General features: G+C 39.8%; 1 protein-coding gene across 2 annotated transcripts in view; it reads left to right on the top strand.

The window, feature by feature from the left end:
* Positions 1-9,573: 9,573 nt before the first annotated feature.
* The window catches only part of LOC137186018 (cGMP-inhibited 3',5'-cyclic phosphodiesterase 3A-like), a 62,070-nt gene continuing 51,530 nt past the window's right edge, over positions 9,574-20,113 (top strand). For both annotated transcript variants that reach the window (XM_067594621.1, XM_067594620.1), the window contains exon 1: positions 9,574-13,066. In XM_067594621.1, coding sequence (XP_067450722.1) covers positions 12,161-13,066 — 906 coding nt within the window. In that variant the 5' untranslated portion in view covers positions 9,574-12,160. The remainder of the gene's footprint in view (positions 13,067-20,113) is intronic.

Genomic DNA, 20,113 nt, shown 5'->3' with positions numbered 1-20,113 from the left:
CAGCAACTAATGATTATTTTCATTATTGATTAATTTGTTCACTATTTTAAAGATTAATTGATTTGTTGTTTGGTCTATAAAATGTATATCTTCTATTAAAAAAAAGTGTTGATCACCATTTTACACAGCCCAAGATGCAACCAACAGTCCACATACAACTCGAAGATAGTGAGTTTACTATCATAGAGGACTACAGAAACCAGAAAATAATGCATAAAAAATTATTTGAAAAATACTCAAAATGATTAATCAGTTATCAAAATAGTTGCCAATTAATTTTCAAAAGCAGAAGCTTTAGTTTTCCATCTGTGTCTATACAGGATGCATTCAGGCACAGTACTGAGTGTAGGTAACCAGCATTTTGGCAGCACTTAGAAAGCAAAAGAAATTAGATTTGATGAGTAACATTACACCTCAAATATTACTTTTTTTGCTTAAACCTAATCATATGCAGGACTGAGGATATGAATTTTTGGTCTCTGGTGTCAGAGTCTTGCATCTTGTACCCCCTCCATCCACACCAAACCCCTCCTTCTGACTTCAGAGTGATATATAAATGTAGCACTTAATTCATTTGAAAAAAAAGTTACCTGTGAACATAATCAAGGCAGCCATTACATTTGCCAATGCAACAGAATTGGGGAAAAAAATCTAGTTGTATATGAATATTTTTCCCAAAATGTCAAACTATTCCTTTAATTGTAATTGGAGTGCTGTTTCACTCCATCCAACATATTGTAGCTATATCTATAGTCACTGTAGCTAGAATCATTTAGTCATTTTGTGACTGCAAAGAAAATCTACTTACTTTTCCTGATCTTTCAGGGATCAGTATTCATACAGTAAAACAGTAAAATCCTTTTCCTTTTCTCTATGGATGCTGCACTCTGACCTCTGTGTACTGGAATCGATGCAAACCATAGGAAACACTAGTTGATGTAGCGGCAAATAGATTTCCCCAGGAGGCACATTGTTCCACCTCTTTATTTACAGAGGGACTAAGGCAGGCAGGTGCACCCATGATTGCATCTTTGTGTTGTACCTGCCATGCAGAATTTCAATTCTGGGCTCCTCATGTCACATTAGCAATTGTAATAAAGCTTGCAGAGGGATGGATTATGGGAATTAATTGCTTTTCCTCGTGCTATTTGAAGTCATTGGTTTGTATTCCAACATGTTGTATCATATAATGACAAGCATATGCATGTGTGTGCGTGTTAGCAGTGTCAATGAAGCAAGAGCAATGTGCGCTAACAGGCTGTAAGTGCTGCATAGGGAGAGTGGGATGTGAGTGGGTGGGAACAGATGAGGACAGGGAACGACCAGCATCATAAGGACACACGTGAAGGCTTGCACCGGACTGGACTGGACTAGACTGTGCTGGCAAGAGTTCAACCAGGGACAGCAAAAAGGGAGGGATTGCTGCTAAGATGAAGGGAGGATTGTGCCAAATGGACTGGTTCTGTCACTTACAGTGAGATCAGCAGGGATGTGAGGTCTGGGCCCTCTCAGTGAGGATGAATGTTGAATGAAAATACCCACTTGCCACAAAAGACACACATAAAAACAAAGACTGTCTGGAAGAAACATTACGCCACTCTCCATCAGGATAATTGTTACGGAAAGACAGACGTTTAGCATCAAGGCCCTTAGCTTTTGCTAACCTTAGAGCAGGAGCTGTTTGTATTGAGGCTGTATCTTAATTTTTTTTTCTCAGTGCGTTTTCTTCTATGTCTATGTCTTTGGTTGTGTATTTGTGTTTGCTGGTGTTGCTGTTCGAGCATGTGCAATCAAGCATGCATGTGTACAAGCGTCTTTCCCTGTCTGCTTGAATACATCTTCATTTGAGCATTTGGGCTTTGTCAGGAAATGCTGCAGAAACAATGATTGCATGCTATGATTTCATTGTTTCATTATGTGAGATTTGTTCATAGAACATTTTAAGGAGGAAATTTTCGTACCTTGTTGGTACATTCTTAAAGGGTGACAATAAAATGTTAAGGGAAAATATGAGAGGAAAACAGTTTCTTTCTATATTTAGACAATTCATCCATTGGTAATTAGAATATATTACCATCCACTTGCCCCAGTTTGCTGTGGAGAATAGACACTGGTAGACTGGGAGTGATGTAATGATGATAAAGCACCCTCTGATTTCTGGATCTTACAAAAATTGATCAATGACAACCAAAAATGGTAATAATCATGTTTGTCCAGAGTGTGTTTGTGCGTGTATGTTTGTGTATGTAAGTTCTTGGGCTGTATGTAAAGGGGGTTGTCAGGGAAACCAAGCTGGTTTGATGTTAATCAAGCTTGGCACAGTTACTTTAACTTCCCTGGCCCCACAGGCTCTCTCTCCTTATTTGACTCCCTGGCACCTTTTCCTCCTTCCATCTTTGTTAATCTGGAAGTTAGTTCTGTACTGATGAGTTTCAAGTTTAGTTATGCACTGTGTCAAAACTATTTAGCAAAACCAAAATACATCAAATGGCCTTTTCAATTTGGCAACTTTACAAGAATATACACTCATCGAGCATGTTATTAGGAACACCTGTGCAATGCAATCCAACAGCTCCATAAATTATACTTTTACGAAGCTAATACATTTTAAGTTTTTGTTGATGTTGTAAGAAAGGTGATAATTCTACTTTATGTTTATATTGAAAGGTGTTCCTAATATTTTGCCCCCCTCATGTATGTTAATGGGGTGGACAAAATATTAGGAACACTTTTTAATATAATGCACTCCAGTATACCACCACCACCCACTACGACCTCAATAATAAACATAAAGTAGAATTACCACCTTTCTGACAATGTCAACAAATATGAAAATATATAAGCTTTGTAAAAGTTTAAGTTTGATTTATAGCAGAGCTGTTGTACTGGTTTGCATTAGACTGCACAGGTGTACCTGGTTAAGTGTTAGGTGGGTGTATATGAGAGGGAGGAGGATTGAAGAATGAAGTTGGTGCAGTCGGCCTTGTAACTGGAGCAACAAAACTGCATGCTAATCATATCATCTGGGAGGTCTTTGACCTCAGGAATGCATGGTTTGACATTGCAGTGATTGGTAATGGGCCAACAAAGAATCTGCACTGGCATAGAGATGAACAGGCGAGGCATCAGAAGCGAGGCATCACAAGTACAGTCATATCAATGAAGCCATTTATTTATATATATACTGTATATCCTAAACATGGCGAGTGAGTGGATCTGCTTTGTGCCTTGTCTTTTGATGGATCCAATGATAATTGAGTCAGGACACAAAGGTTTTTTAAGGCATGATTACATGTTTTAGAGAGATTGGTTTTGGGGAAGCAAGAATAAGAAATAAGAGAGATGCTGTATCATAATGTGATGTAATGAGTATTGTGAAACCGCATGACAATTACTCAGTCAGCTGCGTATATAGAGAAACATATTCTGCAGTTGGACAAACAAGAAACAAAACATTATTGTGAATCACAAACAGGTATAAATAGACTATTAGCATAAGGTTCAAAAGCAAGGAACAACTCACAGTGGATGGGATACTTGTCTGGAGGACAACAAGAGGCCCTTGGAGTCAGACACACAGACACACACACACACACACACACACACACGTCCTGTGAATAACACTGTTTCATTCTCTCTCTCTCCTTCTTGCCTCATCTCTCTCACAGCCCAAATTAACCAAATTTGAGATATTTTTTTGTTTGGCCACTTAGACACATGTTCCACACAAATGCAAAACTGACATTTGCATATCAACGGCAGAGTAGTTGCAGGGTATTGTTCATGCTAGATTTTGTTTTATTAATGAATTTGTTTATGGTATTGTTGCTTGCTTGCTGCCCTTAAATCATATTGGGTGGCTTGGTGATATAATCAGTTAGTCACTCAGTATGGATTCACTGAAATAAAAAAGGGTTGCAAGATGGAGAAATGATTTAAGGTGCAGCCATTTGTATGATTTATGTGTGTGAACATGGACATAAACACATGTTTTGTATCACGAGAAGCGCAGGAAGAACAGGAAACACTTTCTCTTCTATCATTCTGTTCACTGGGAGGTGAACTCATAAACAGCTGTCTGCATGTGTGCACACAGAAACACACCAAACATGCACATGAGCACTTACATATATCTACACCAGCTAATCTTTTCTCATTTGATGACAAACTTCAGTGAAACAAGTCAACATGATTCCAAGGATACCACATTTTTCTTCTTGTGTACTATTTGCAAAAATGGTTCTCTTCAGTTCCGTTCACATTACATGCTGAAGTGGCCCAAATCAAATTATTTTGCCTCCAAGTTACACAGATTATTCATATCAGATATGGGCACTTGCATATGTGGTCCTAGATCTGATTCATATCCGATCAGAACGGTCAGATTGGAATTCATGTGTTTTATTTTTACTCACATTTTAGCTAAATCTGCACGAGTGGCAGTTTAGGACCTCAACAGTGTTCACACCAGAGCCAGACATGACTGTGAACCATCAACACAAAAAGATCAGATCTGACTAAAAAATCATAATTGAGCATTAAAGCCTGTAATGTGAATGTGGCCCAATTTTTTATTGCTTGCTCACATTAGTGCAAGAAAAAACAACCAAGTAGTCCATTAACCAGACTACATTGACCTGTGAAAGACTGAAATTATAAACTTATTTAAAGTGTTTTACATGCAATTTACTAACTGAATTTAAGCTAAAATAGCACAATATGTTTGGACGATGCTTCGATAGGCAGAAAAGTGTGACATTTAAACACCAGTTGCATCCTTTTATAGTTGGAAATGTCTATAAGTAAGATCATTTTTGCTCCTTGCTAATCTTAGATTTCATCTATAAGCAACTTTCATTAATCCTGCAGGTTCTCCACCAGAGACAGATTCAGTTTTCACTGTATTTCAGAATGAATCCTATCTTAGGTCAGAAGCAGCAACAAAATGCTGCAATGTACTAGGGGAGTAAAAGATTTTTACTCATTTTGAGAATACAGTATTTGTAAAAGGCTTACTTGTGCACCGACTTGTTTCTTTTTGTAAATTTAATTAAAATATTCACAGCATTTACATGGAAACATAGCGTGTATGTGTAAGGGCCTCATACTAAATCAGTAGTCTGATCTTGTAGCTAACATATACTGTGACAGACTCTTAAATATTCATAACGTCAGACCTTTCTATATAATTCATTGGTATTTTCTGTAGGCAGCCACACCTCACGTCTCCTCATCTCTACGCTCACACCTGGTTAGGCTTTATATTTGTTCTGTTTAAGTGGGATTTGTAAAGTGTAGTGGGAAGAGTAGCCCTTCTTTGTGTACATTTATGTGTGTGTGTGTGTGTGTGTGTTATCCCAGTGGATTGCGGTGGTTGGTAGTTAGCTGGACAAACACAGTGAAAGAGGGTCAGCCAGAGGTGGCAGTTGTGAAAGAGAGAGACATAGAAGGACGGAGGGATCGTGTGCAAATAAATTGGACTGAGACCGGCGCTGAAACACAGGTACCAACTCCTGATAACACATTTCTCCTTTTCTCTGTCTTTTTTTATATGTTGAGGTCACAGAGTTCTGTGCATACAAATAAAGGAATGGTTGAATACTCATAGTCTACATACTGCAGGCACGTACGCACATACTGCCTCATATATACATGACATGGGAGTGCTCTGAATTTCTCGCAAGCTAGCCCCTTTGTGTTCCCAGGCCTTTGACTCTTACCTGAGTTTGTAGTATACACACACGCAGACACACACACACAAACTGAGGCTGCTATCACCGCCCTGATAAGGAGGTTTTTACCCATGGATTCCTGAAGGGTTAGCAGACACAGCTTATCACACTGCTGACGTAATGCCATCCTGCTGCCCAGTAAAGAGTCCTTCTAGTTTCACCAGCAGGGATCTACTGGTTTGGTTTTGTTCCCTGCTCTGACCTGATGAGATCAAGGAGCAGCAGGAGCCTGGATTGGGTGCCTGTTTCAGCTGAAAAGAAAAGGTTGAGTAGACTATATTATAGCTTTTCTGCTGGACATTTTATTACAAGTTTTTTCCTCGTAAAACACAACAAAACTTAAATGCATATTTCATAATCGGGATTATGAAACACACACACACACACACAGACATACAAACCTCATAAGACGAGCGTATTTGAGTTAGATGTTCCAAGTCATTACTGGTGTGAACAGGCCACTGTCATAGATTTATCCCTAGTGGAAAGCAACAAACAGGATATGGTACATTTTCTGCTCCGCCAACTCATAAACAACTCCTAATCTATCATATGGTAACAATTAGGCATAGCCAGAGTGAGACTGAACAAGGTGTGTGTGTATATAAATATGTGAGTGCGGGATGTGGGCTGAGGTATTGCATGCGTGCAATTTTGATATTTTCTTGTTTAGCAAAGCAGCCCCCCCAAATAAAATTGAATCATTTGAATTTCACAGTTTGGTAGTGATCCTATCAAGTAATTTTACATTATTTTGCCATTTAAGAGACAACCGCATTATTGCAGATACCTCTGCTAAATTTAGGTTTCACAAGGTTGAAAAGTAAAATATTTAGTGCTGTAGATGTCTAACTTTTAGATTGCAGTGCATGACTTTGGGAGGACATAACAATAATTAAGCTTTATCTTAAATATGGAGATGTCTCTTGTGGACATTTATAACATTAATATTATTATTAATTATGTAATAATAATTTTTCTGCTTAGTCCAAGGCTGGAAGCCAAAGCATAGATGAAATGTTAAAATGTAATGTCATTCCTCAGAGAGATAAGGCTTTATTTCCTCATATTGAAGTTCCATTTCTAAAGGCATTAGGTTTTAATAGATGTAAGAAACCAATGTGTACAATGCCCTATTAGCTGAATAATGACAATGAAATTTCCAATAACACCATGAATCCTGTTCATCTTGCAGTCTGTGTGGTTGCCATATGCTCTCTCAGAGCCTTTATGTCTTTTGCTTTCCTGTAACAGATGCAAGGCAGTATTGATTAGCTAACACTGAGACGCTCCATAGCTTCCTATATCATTTGCAATTCAGTTGATGTTTCCTACTAATGCATAAAACACTACATGTTTCATGTAACATTAATTGAAGCCCTTAGGAAGATTTTCCTCCAAAGCTCCAAGTGCGGTTTCCCTGTTATCTTACCACTCCAGCTGATAACAGTAATTTAACCATTGTTGGCAAGTTTGTAATTACAGTAGACAGACTGAAGCACTGAAGTGGAGTAAATATGACAAAACAATGAGAAAGATAGAACAACAGATTTCTGGCTCACGAGACTAACTTTCTTCATGCTGTCAGTTTTGCATCCTGTGCATTTTCAGCTGCTCAGAGATGGCAGATGGTGCTACAAGCAAGTGACCGGCATCACAATACATTTTGGTGTCAAGCCAAAAGGAAGATGACATGATATATTACTGCACTTCTTGCCGAGATGTATCAGTTATTCACTCCATCCTGAAACGATGACTTCCTTCCTTTTCAGTCACCTGTTACCATGAGCAAGACCTTTTTTCCCTTTGTCACTGATAAAGAATAAAAACAATTAATTACTAATGTCTCTTTAAAAAAATATTGCAGCAACAAAGGCGTACAAAAAGGCACTGCCTGTACATTACATTAACTGTTTTTGCAAGCATTGTGAAATGCACCTTGTTTTGGTTATCTGAAGTCCTCAGCTGCAGTTATGTGTACATACACACCACGTAGCTCCATTTTCCTACAGGACATTTCAGATGTTCTTTGTGTATATTTTTGAATGTGCATTATAGTTTTTGCTGACTTACAACATGATGGCTCAGGAAAGTGGCCTAAAAGTTGCACTTCACTTTAGAAATTTTACTTCCACAGACAAACAGTATGTATGTTTTTTCCCCACTTGCATGCATCTTAAAATCCCACACTCTACATACAAAAACAAATACAGAAATTCATTTTAAGCGCAGTGTTTTTTCCTCCAAGGTATTACAAGCCTCATGTAAGAGCTGCTTCTTGTACTGTATGGTCAAACTCAGCTTTTCCTGTGACACAGTCATGTGTCCTTGGAATACAGGCTTTCCTCATTCACTATTGGAGTGTGCCAGTGCACCAAAACCATAGAGCACCATGGGCTCACGTAAAGAGTTTCCCCCTCAGAGCAGGAGAGGGTCAGAGCAGCACCTTCAAATAACATTTCTGGTGTTTAGCAAAACACGGAGAGGCAGAGGGAAGAAGTGAGAGAGAACAGTCATCTCACTGCTAAACAGCCCCCAGAGACACAGTCCCTCCTCTCTCCTCACATTTGCACATGCACTCAAACTCATGGAGTCAGTGGCACACACATGTACTTGTTTTGCACACGCACACACAGCAGCCGCAGCATAGCCTGCGTTCTCCTTCAACAGGCACAGGCAGTTTGTTGTCCCTGGCAGCCAAACAGCTGGCCAATGACGTCTCTCCGGTCCAGTGTGTCAGAACATGATAAATAGCTTTATATGCCATTATTCAAAAAGGTTATGACAACAAAGCAGTGTATTCAATAGCATATACAGTAGGATAAGGCTGTAAATTGTACACATGTGTATAACTTGGGGATAAACCAAAGGCAGTGACGCAATCAGTTTGGGTTTACATTTTCACAGCCACGAGATAAAACACAATAATGTGTAACAATGCATTATGGGAGAAGAGAAGAGAAGAGAAGAGAAGAGAAGAGAAGAGAAGAGAAGAGAAGAGAAGACGTGAAATCAAAGCCCATTCTTCATCATCTCCTCGTCGTTGATTAGAATTGGCTCACAATCCTGTAACATTCCTCTCGATGTCCTTCTGTGTGGTGTGTGTGTGTGGAGGTGTATTTTTAGATTCTTAAAATGTTTAACGCTGCATCTCTCGCTTTCTCTCTCACTCTCTGCAGAGCCCAAAGGTCTAAGTGAGCCACGACAAAGCTAATTAGTCAACCATAACAACATTAAAAACTGTTATCATTATGAGTCACCCCCATAATTTGGAAACTGGCAGTGTTTTGAAAATTCTGGCTGCTTTATACTATTTGTGCTCGCGATTGCACTTGGTGTACTTTTTATTCATTTTAAATGGAAGCCATGTGTCCAGAAAAAAATTGGATTTCATATTTTTGGGAGGGAGGAGATCTTAATCTTGAAAATAGCTTATTTCAAGGTTAATTAAGGTGAAAATTGTTACTTTTTGGATCATGACTGAATTGATTTTGGTACTCCATCACTTGTAATCGAAGAATTCAAAGTCATATTTTTGTATATTACCCCATACCCTGCAGTGTTGATGCACATGATGCTTAAAATTAGCTGTTTCAGGTGTCAGAATCCTAACAACAGGCTGACAAACAGTGTTTCTCTGTGCTCTCTGGTTGAAAGTCGCAAGTCTGTTGCACCTGTAACCACACCCAACAGCGATGTCACAGTGTACTGACACGTCCTGGAGTAAACTTGTACATCACTGCAACAACAAGAAAAAGTAAATCGCTGGAGGTCAGCAAAAAGATGTTGAGTTGCTGTTTAATTGCTCTTTAACTACCCACTTCATCTTCTCTTTATTCCAAACAAACACTGGTGGGTCTAAACTAAAATACATGAATTATTTCAGGCTACAGATTTTTCCTGGTCTTGATACAAAATGTATTCTTTAGGTCTGTGTAACTTGATACTGGCTGTGTGACTTCTATGTTATCAGCAACAGAGAGAATCATAATTAAAATGTACTAATAAGAATGTGTAAATGAATACTTCACAAAACAGCAACACTATGCTTAAAATCAAATCTCTTGAACCCATACAAACAAAAAATTCTGTTTCTGTGAGCCTTTAGTCAGTGAAAATTGTCCATCAGATGGTACAGCTACAACATACAGTATACAACATACTGTTATATACTATACAAGCATACAAGAACATTTTATGCAGAAGTCCTGTCATCCACTCTGACTGCCAGAGCCTACATTAAGTGGGGCGTTTGCATTTCGTGACAGTGTGGATATATATCATCAAGAGGCGCTATAAGTGTCTTGGATTGTATAAACAACCAAGCACAGATAACCCAATGAAAGCCAAAAAAGAAACACCCATCCCTTTCTCCTAAAGCACTTCACAATGATAGATGACACTGTTACAAAACTTCCTCAGCACAACTGGAGCAGCGGGTCTGGACAACATCTCCGGGGGCAAAGGTCAGAGAATGTTATTATCATGGGCTACCTTTGCCAAAATGTGATATACTGCGTGTAAGTACGCTGATGTACAGCACAGACACATCTGAACCCCACAGGACCGAACCAAGTCCTCTCCTGTCACGCACCTGTGGGCCACCATTTAGTGAGCCATGTCACAGTACAGTCAAGTTAGCAAAGACTGATTCTTTTTTCCTGTAAAGTGCATATGGGTGTCTAACTTGAAATCAGTAACTCTTTATGTCTTGTCAAGATCCTTCCATCACTCAAATATCAGCAACTTTTCACTATGAATTCTAGCAATCATGAGAAAGCAGCCAAGCAGTATTAAAAAGTACAATAGAACAAATTATTATAACTTTTTAGCCTCTTGCGTATTTAGTTGTCCTCTCTTGACCCCTCTGACATACAAACCAGGTTTCTAGAGAGCTTGAATATGAATCGACAGTGCGTACTGGCAAATGTCCACTGTCCATTGTGACAGGATGACTAAAGCATTAGATTTATGCCCTGATTACACTTGACTGATTGCACTGACCCATGTTGTGTAACACCGCTGTAATAAAACACTGTTCCTATATTACATCAAAACTATTAATAGGGGAGAAGAAGAGACCTCATAAACTTCTGATGCATATATATATATATATATACACACAAACCTTCACAGATAGATGTTTTGACTTCTTTTTCAGCAACATAACACAGCACCTAGCACACGTTTCCTCCTAAAAAAGGAATTTATATGATTTAGTTGAATTAATATCACTGCAGAAAGAGATGAACAGACTTGAAATAGCTTTATGTGATTGCAGCACATCTTTTAAATCCTCTCATAAAATGTAGGACACACAGGTGAAGGCGGCTGCTAACTTGTGCTCAGCCAGACTGCCACACAGGAGGCAGAGGCAGATGATGTGATTTAGAATTTTAATCCAGAAAAAAATAAATAAATAACGAATAGCAAGATTATTACCAGAGCTAAATTCTGCTCTTTGTTTTGCTGGGTTATGCTTTTCATCTTATGGCTTGTCGGCTTATTTTGAAGAACACACATCCATGGAAATGAGCTGTCATTGCATATCTCAAGGCTGGAGGAAAGCGAAATACACTGCACAAATAATAAAGTCATTAAATAAGTTTCCTATATTGTAAAGTGTTTTGACAGGTGACTTTTGTATGACCATACAATGATAAATGATGCTGTTGAAATATTTGTGGTACCCAGTACAACATCCCTTTCTGGTCTCCTTTCATATAATGTACCTCTAAAATGTATTACAGGATTACTATAGTTAATTCTCCTAATGGGCTGCTCCATCTCACAGAACAAGCCAGGAAATCTTCATGTAAACATGGCATCCATCCACTGTGAACTGAGTCACATCCGAGGCAGACTGCAGCCCGCAGAATGAGCAGAAACAAGGGGGAAGAGAGAGCTGAAACGTGACGGAGGAATCACCGGAGCGGCACAAAAAAAGAGAGAGTGTCTAGTGGGAGGAGAGAGAGAGAGAGAGAGAGAGAGAGAGAGAGAGAGAGAGAGAGAGAGAGAGAGAGAGAGAGAGAGAGAGAGAGAGAGAGACTATGTGGACGAGTGAAGGCAGTGGCCTAGATGTGTGAAACGCCAGGGGTTGCTTTTTTGGTTCACTACTAGGGGGCAACTCAATAGTGGACCAAATGAAATGAGGAAGTTCTGAACCACAAATCTGAAGGAAAAGTTGTGAGCCCCATCATCTGGCATTTTAAAAATAATAGCTGCAGAGCTACTTAATGAACTTGTGTTTTGGAGGCAAAGCATTGGTGACCAGTGCTATTTTGGGGGTCGTCTGTTAGATGCTGCACAGACAACATGCATTATCATGGGAATTATTGGTGGAACATGTAGACTGAGACATTCACACAGAGACTAAAATCTATTATTTTGCCGGACGGTCAGCGCAGCATTCCGCTTGACTGATAGCGATGGCCTTGGAGGCAGACAGCGACAGAGGTTCATCAAGAAGCGCTCATGAAAAATATCCCCGGGCAGCGTTGGAGCGCAACGGCTACGTGAAGACATGTGTCACCCCGTTGTGCCAGGACGCAGGGAGCCAGTCGTGGCTGAGACTCGCCGTGACATGGACTTGCCGAGGAGTGTCGTCTGCGGTCTGCGTTGCCTCTGTCTCCGTTATTCTCGCTCTGCTGCTCAGATTGGTCGACTGGGATGCAGACAGCAGCAACGGAAATAGTAGCAGGTCCGACTCTCGTCTTCATTTCGCGGCGGGCTGCGCTGTGGAGCTGCTTCTGACTGCGTGTTACTGCGTCTCCCCAGTTTTTACACTCGTATGTGCCTTCTTCTGGGTCGGGCTCTATCTGATTCGCTGCGGGGTACTCATCCGTACCGCGGTTTTCCTGTTAGCGGTGTGCCACTTGGGCGAAGCCGCAGCGCAGTCCCTCCTGCGCGGCGCCGAGGAGCAGCTGCTGTCCCTCCCCGCAACCCTGGTAGTCCTCGGCTGCCTGGGCAGCGGGGCTCTGCTGGTCGTCCGGCTGGGTCAGGGAGTGTCCATCCTCGTCTTCATTAGCGTCATCAGGGCCGTCTCCCTCGTCTCTCTGAGCAGAGTCCGGGCCAGCTGGAGACCCTACCTGGCCTACCTGCTGGGGCTGCTGGGGGTTTTGCTTGCGAGGTATGCTGACCGGCTCCTGCCGGCCTCAGGGACCAGCGGGACGGGGTGCTGTGGCTCTGTGACCGGGGCGAAGGAGGAGGACATCCCTGTCTTCAAAAGGAGACGGAGGTCCAGCTCCATAGCGGCCTCGGAAATGATGGCTCACAGTCAGAGCAACAGCAAGTCCCACCGCAGGACTTCGCTGCCTTGCATTCCGCGGGACCAGGTAAGACATGTCCAACTTTGGACGTTTGAACCAGATCACACTGAATGCTGCTTTGCTTATGACCTTCCAACTACTGTGGGCCTGTAATGCTTTTTGGCATCTTCTCTTTCTCTGATGGCATGTGTGACAGCTTTACGCGCATACAAAGGATCACTACGGAGAACAGGAATCGTAATAACAAGCTTTATTATTATGACATAAACGATTTGTTGTAGGCCATTTTATGACCGAAACCTCCACTTTAGTATTAATCTATTAAATTAGCTTCGCCTGCATTTGTGTTATGATTTTTAATTGCAACATCCTCTACACCCTGCAAACCACCTTCGCTCTGACACTGCTGCTGATCTCATCACTGTGCTGTGCGCTGTGTTTGTGCTGCTGATAAGGACATGGATGGTGCACTTAGTATGCTGAGTGCTTGTGTGTGTGTGTGTGTGTGCGTGCGTGCGTGCGTGTGTGTGTGCGCGCGCGCTTGCATAGGTGTGAGGTCACATCTAAATATTTTGAAAGCCTCTGCTTATCCTGGGTGCTGGCCAGTAGTGTGGTGCACGTGTTCCCAAACTTTGCACATTATGGAGCCAAATTTGATGCAAGTGTGTCCTTATAAGAACCTCATCTTGTGTTGCATGTTCTTATTATTGCAGAAGTGTTTTTTGTTTTTTTAATAAAATGAAACTTTCCCTGTTGTGAGGGTTTTTTTTGTAACTCCCTGGACGTTATTGGATGGAGGGGATGTGGTTGTGATAAAGGGAGATGTTAATAATGTGACCCATGATAATTACCTGGATGTGACCGAATAAACCCCAAATATGAATGAGGTGGATGTGCTCTGCCTTTGAATGCTGGTTCAGTGAGCTAACTTGGCGCTTGAAGCACATCTCTGTTTGTTATCCAACTTGACTCATGTCCCAAAATAGCACAGATTTCAGCTTTTGAACCCTTCTTTAATTTTTTTTTTTTTTAAATTATGGCTGGTTCAGTTTTTATTAATAAACCTTTATTTCTGGCTTGTGAACGGGCAGGGGTTTTGATTATTTCTATAAATCTGCATGTCATCATCTGGTTCATGTCGTGATTTTAATTTGCTGGTGTAAAAATGTGTATGTTAGGTTATCTTTATGGTTGTAGGAGAGAATTGTGCTTTCAGGACTACAAACTTTATAGATAACAGTCATATAGAGAAAATAATGTATTTTTAAACTGAATGGTGTATTCCTAAAAATACAGTACCTTTCAAAAGTTTGGACACACTTTCCCACGAGAAAGTGTGTTTTGACTGGTACTGTACCAAAAATCTTTTAATTCTACTCTATAGTTCTGTATCTGTACTGTGGTGCTTTGTCTGCTCAATCTTCAGTGTTAGGCTATTAACTTTTCAATTGTGGCTGTCACCCAAAACTCAGTGCACTTTTTTATGTCATACTGATTTGACAGATAAAGTGACAAAGTGTTTAAAGCACTCTACAGACTTGGTATTCACTGCAGGATTATATCTACAGTGTACATCCACATCTTTATTTTGTGCTTCAGCTATTGTATGATATTTATAATCACAGGAACAGTGAGACATAATTCCATATGAAAAGTGAGCTGCAGCCATAATAATCTATTTGATAACACACATGAGTGAAGGGAAACTTAAAGTCCCCATCCACTCAAAAATAATACTTTTTCTTCTTTTTCCTACAGTTGGATATTTGAGCTTCACTGTACAGAATGATGTATATGCAGGGTTTGACAATAGAAGGATGTTTTTACATTCATCAGCTGACAGTGGAAAGTTTCTCTGTGCTCATTGAAAATCCAATTTTAAGGGGCAGGCCTATGAGCATGATTTGTGACATCACAACAAGTTTGGAAGCCAATCCTGCTCCAATATTCAACTTACACAAGAATGACATGGAAACTTGAAGCCTCCAGTACATAAAGACTGATAATGGACATCTTGTGTCCAGCAGTTCAACTTTTGAAATGAAATATTTTCACATATTTAGAGATTCTGGAAAGATTTTAACATCATAATTACATTTTTTGGTGGAAAAAACATATGAGACACAAGTTACTGTTCCAAGCAGAGTATTTTCAAATGTCTTAGTACATGTCTGGAGGGGATCTTCAAGAATGCAAATGCTTTATGTAACACCAAAAAAGGAAGAAAAATAAGAATAATCCAGGCCCAGCAGGTTGAGTGTGATTGAGTTATAAGCTGTAAGGAAGCATTTTTACACCATTCATGTCACTCATTTAAGATACTTCACAATCATATTTGGATACATTTTGTATGTACATCTGAAATAAGTGATGTCTGCCTCTGATCATCCTTTTACACCCATGAATGTCTCCATCTCTGAAGGTTATTCTCTTGCAGTCTTTGCCCCCTATTGTACTCATGCCCTCTAGTGACAAACTGAGATAAAAAACCAAGAGATGTTGGGCAGAATAAACGTGGAGCTGGTAATGTTGCTGCTCAATGGGAGACAGAGATGTAGATCCATTCACATGCATGTACAGTGAGGATTCACAGTGATCTTTCTCATCCTGAATGGGTGAGCTTGTGTCACACACACTCATGTGTGGCTTAGCTGGAGAAGCAGCGTAATCCGAACTGATTACACTGGTCTTTTACTTTGGCCCTGATCTCATTTGTAGATTTTGAGAGTTGAGAGGGCAAGAAAATGTGACAGAGAGAGAAAAGCTTATAACTGGAGTAATTAAATGGCTCATCGGTTTTCTTCTTTTGATTTGTGGCATAATTGTATTTGACAGGGTGAATGCTCAGAGGTATATATACTGTACACCTCACAGTGGGATGATGGGTCACACTAGCCTTTGCACGTTAAAGCCACTTTATATCCTATTTTTTATTCATACTTTTTTCACATTTATATATATATATATATTGTGTATATGCACTTTTAATAAGATGTTTGTATTATTGCTTTTTATGTATAGATTATTTTAAAATAAAAACAAAAAGACCCCCTCCATAGAGTCACTCTAGTTCAGTTTGTAATCAAGATGGTGTAAAGCCAATTTTAAGGTGTTACACAAATCACTGTTCTCGTCAGTGTCAATAAATTGTCACTGTGGATTATAGAAATCCCCATAGATTTATCCTTTTATTAAGAAGCGAGACATGAGTGTTTCCATTGGAAGTGCAGTTTACCTGAGATGCCACTCAGTCTGTTTGGGTGATAGTGGGCCACCAGTGGCCCTATTACAGCAGAGCTCATGACACTTCTCTGAGTGTCCCTCATTTGGAAGGCCGAGCTGATCCTACATCAGCTGCCCTGCTCTTGATGCTGGTTGTTCATTGCTAATTGGTATCCAGGGAACGCTAATTTAGTGGACTATTTGTACTGTTAACAGCTCCATTACCCATTCTGCCCTGTCGTGTCTGGAACAGGAGTGATGACAAATTGAACGTTGAAACTCAAAAAACCCCTTGATTGACCAGCTGCTGAGGACAGTGTGTCCTCTTGTAGCCTGTCCTGGCTGTTTAATCTGTTGAACCAGTGAGAGGAACATGGAGATTGATGTATTGCACAGAGAGGGAAGAACACAAACAAATGAATTGTACTTTAAAATAGTTTGGATAACATACAGTACATATGATTTTTTTCCAAAATGATGGCATTTTCTTAATCATTGATTTAATAAGTCTAGAAGTTGTGAATATTTATTTTTTACAAGAATATTCGGGGGTTGATGAGAATGCTCAGACTGAATCACACAATAAATTTCAAATGCCAAAACAATCAGATAACATAAAGAGCTAAAAAGGCTTCAAACATAGAGCTGTAGAGTTGGGGGATAATTCTCTGTTGGCTTGTTACTGTTAGCGGTCCCTTTCACATAACACATAGTCATTTTATTAAAAGTGAATATAAAAGTATTAATCATTAAAGCTTTACACTTTATTTTTAGTTAGTTTAACCAATGGTGTGGTTGGTTTTAACCAAACTGACAAAGTAATCACATGTACTGTTGTTATGGTTACCTGCAGTTTAAAACACCTGTACCTACACAAATGTTGACTTAGCTTGAGCTGTCGCGGTGGGGTTGCAAGATGTTCAACACCATAGAAAAGCAGAAAAAAACTGGAAAAACTTAACTAACTTTTTACGTCAATATTTGCAATATTTTTGGTGTTTTTTGCCTTTATTTGACAGGAGAAAGCTATAAATCAAAGCTTCTGCTGCTCATTCACTCATTCACACCCATGTACATGCTCACACACTGATGGCAGTAAGCTATCATGCAAGGTGCTGGCACCACCATTGAGAGCAATTTGGGGCTCAGTGTCTTGCCCAGGGACACTACATGTGGACAGGAGGAGTCGGGGATCAAACTACCAACCTTCTGATTAGTGGACAACATGCCCTACTTCCTGTGGGTTTTCTATGTAAGACATACAAAAATGGTATCCTAAGCAGTACGACTGTAACCTGACGTGCCAGATGGTTTGTTACACAGAACCATCTGGGAAGTCGTCCTCGAAAACTGTTTGGAAAAGGGCAGGCACTTTCAAAAAAATACGTGGCAGGTGTTTGGATGAACCATCTATCTATCACCGTCTATCATCATCTTACCTTGGCAGCTGGATTCACAAGATCATGCAATCACGCAATCACTTGATCCTCATAGGATGATGATTGGTCTGACACACTGGTGGTTTGGACACATAACTTGAAGCCTGACAAGATGGATTCTTGCATGATGTCGTGATCTCAAGAATCCAGCTGCCTCGCAAGGTAAGTAGGACTACCAGGGCATGCAACATTTCTTCATTTCAAGGGGTCAAAAGACCAAAAGGTTGGGAACTCCTGAGTTAGAGTTGTTGAGGATACATTTTACCTCTCCTAATGCCTCTCAACACACTCACACACTATCTTTGCTTTGTCTACTCAATCAAGAACTATTTTAAACCTGTCCTTTGTCCATTTTTTGTGAATTGTTACACATTGAAGGTATTAGAGAACAAATGGTTCCCCGTTGAATCAGTCAACTAATTAGTCAAATCAGTTACTCAAATTAATTTTAACTTCCCTTCTATTTCCATCTCTCTCAAAGTCTCTCTGACACAAACACAGTTTGTAGATACAGTTTATCCATACTGTAGATAATGAAGCTCTCCAGAGTGCAGTTGTACCTGAGAGAAGCGGGGGTTTTCATCAAGCGTTGGTTATGCAGTATTTATGAAGAAGGTTGGTGCAGCCTGCCAAGCCAGAGGCAAGACAGGCACTCTGCTGAACTGGAAGCTGGAAAATAGCATCGGCTCTGCTCCGTGGCTTTATTTCTGTATTTTTTTCCTCTTTTTAAGGTGAATGGGGTTTATTGTTTTGCTGTTGTTGCACCATGTAGAATATATGACCTTATATTAATATAATGAGAGTTTTATATGAACATGAAGCAATGTTTATACTAAGTCTTATTATTCAATGGTTTTGACATGATTATATTGTATTATGATCTTTCTGGACTAAATACACAGAGGACATGTGCTTTGACAGAAATTGTTTATTTTATAGTCAGTGTCTCAGTGAGATGGGGATTTCGGGGCTAAAGGCCTCTGCTAGTGGTTTTTGGGTCACATGCAATTGAAAAACATTTGCTCTATACAAGATAACAACAGCCAGAAATAGACTGTCAAAAAAAGCAACAATATTTCCAAGTGTTTTGTTGTTTGCTGTTTTAGCATACAGTTATGTTTATCTCCCTGCAGTGGCAATGGTACAAATTCTAACATTCAGTCACTTGTTTCATCCAAGGCTAGTTAAACATGGGAAAGTTATGATTATAAAGATATCAAAGTACAAATCTTTAGCAGGATGAAACAATACATTTTCTTGTAGTTTTGAAGTGTTTGGCCCTTTAGAAATGGAGGTCAGGCCTTGGATAAGACAATAGTATGTTCATCATCTCATCCTATACAGTATCTGTGTCAGAGAGGAGGGGGGGAGGAGGGAGGGACAATTTCAGAGAGATTTTAAAGGAAAGACATGTGCTCGGAGATCTATTTGAGGGAAGGCCCACATTCTCTCATTGACGCACATACATTTCCAGAGAGACACACAACCTGTTCCGGTTTCCAGAGCGATATAACTTTGTGTGGCATTGAGGCTTTTTTCTTTCATGGGATAACTGAGAATATTGTTTTTTATTTAATGAATAGATACACATTGAGTTGATCTTTTCAGCAGACCATACCAAATCTTTGGCATGGTTAAGGTTAGGCAACTATAATACTTGGTTAAGGTTTGGGATCATGGATATTAAAAAAAACAAACAAACAAAAAAACCCATTAATTGCAGGTCTGCAATGGGACACAAACATTGGTCTTACCACACCACCTCAACAGCCACACCTTTTGTGTGTCTCTAGGGCATTTTTTTTTTAGTTGTGGTTGAATTTTGTAAGAAATGCACTGGGTAAACACAAACAATTTTGTATTTTTCATAAAGTAATTTAATGATTTGGGTCTACCACATCCATATCTTTTTAGTTATTTCTTTATTTCTTGCATACGGAACCTCTGAAATTTTCATAAGGCGATGCTTATAGTGGAAACAGACAACTTTTCAACCCCCCCTCCAGCATTTCCAAGTGGTATTACTGTTTGCACTGCTGTTGCAAAGACAAGATCGTTTTCTGTTTTCCTCAGAGCCTAGCTCCATAAAGAAATGACAGCACCACTTTAGAAACAATAAATATTCAACTATCTGTTTGCTTGATCATAACGAAATATAGTAACTTTCACCAGTGCTCATTTTAGAAAGGCCACTGCAAGGAAATGTGTTCTTTATTTAGATTATCAAATGGACTATTGATCATTTATTTTGTTTCTGGCTGCTAGCATTAGCTAGCATTAGACATGTTGCTAATGCTAGCAGCCAGAAACAAACATAGTTAGATGTTTGTTTCGTTTGTTTGGGAAACAAACATAGATGCACAACATAGATGTTTGTTTCTGGCTGGTCCTGGCTTCCTTGTAGCTCCTGGATCATTTTCTGGCTGGTAGTGTTGGCAACATGGCTAACGCT

Source organism: Thunnus thynnus, chromosome 7 (assembly GCF_963924715.1).
Source record: "Thunnus thynnus chromosome 7, fThuThy2.1, whole genome shotgun sequence".
NCBI lineage: Eukaryota > Metazoa > Chordata > Actinopteri > Scombriformes > Scombridae > Thunnus > Thunnus thynnus.
This window is presented reverse-complemented; position numbering and strand designations above follow the sequence as displayed.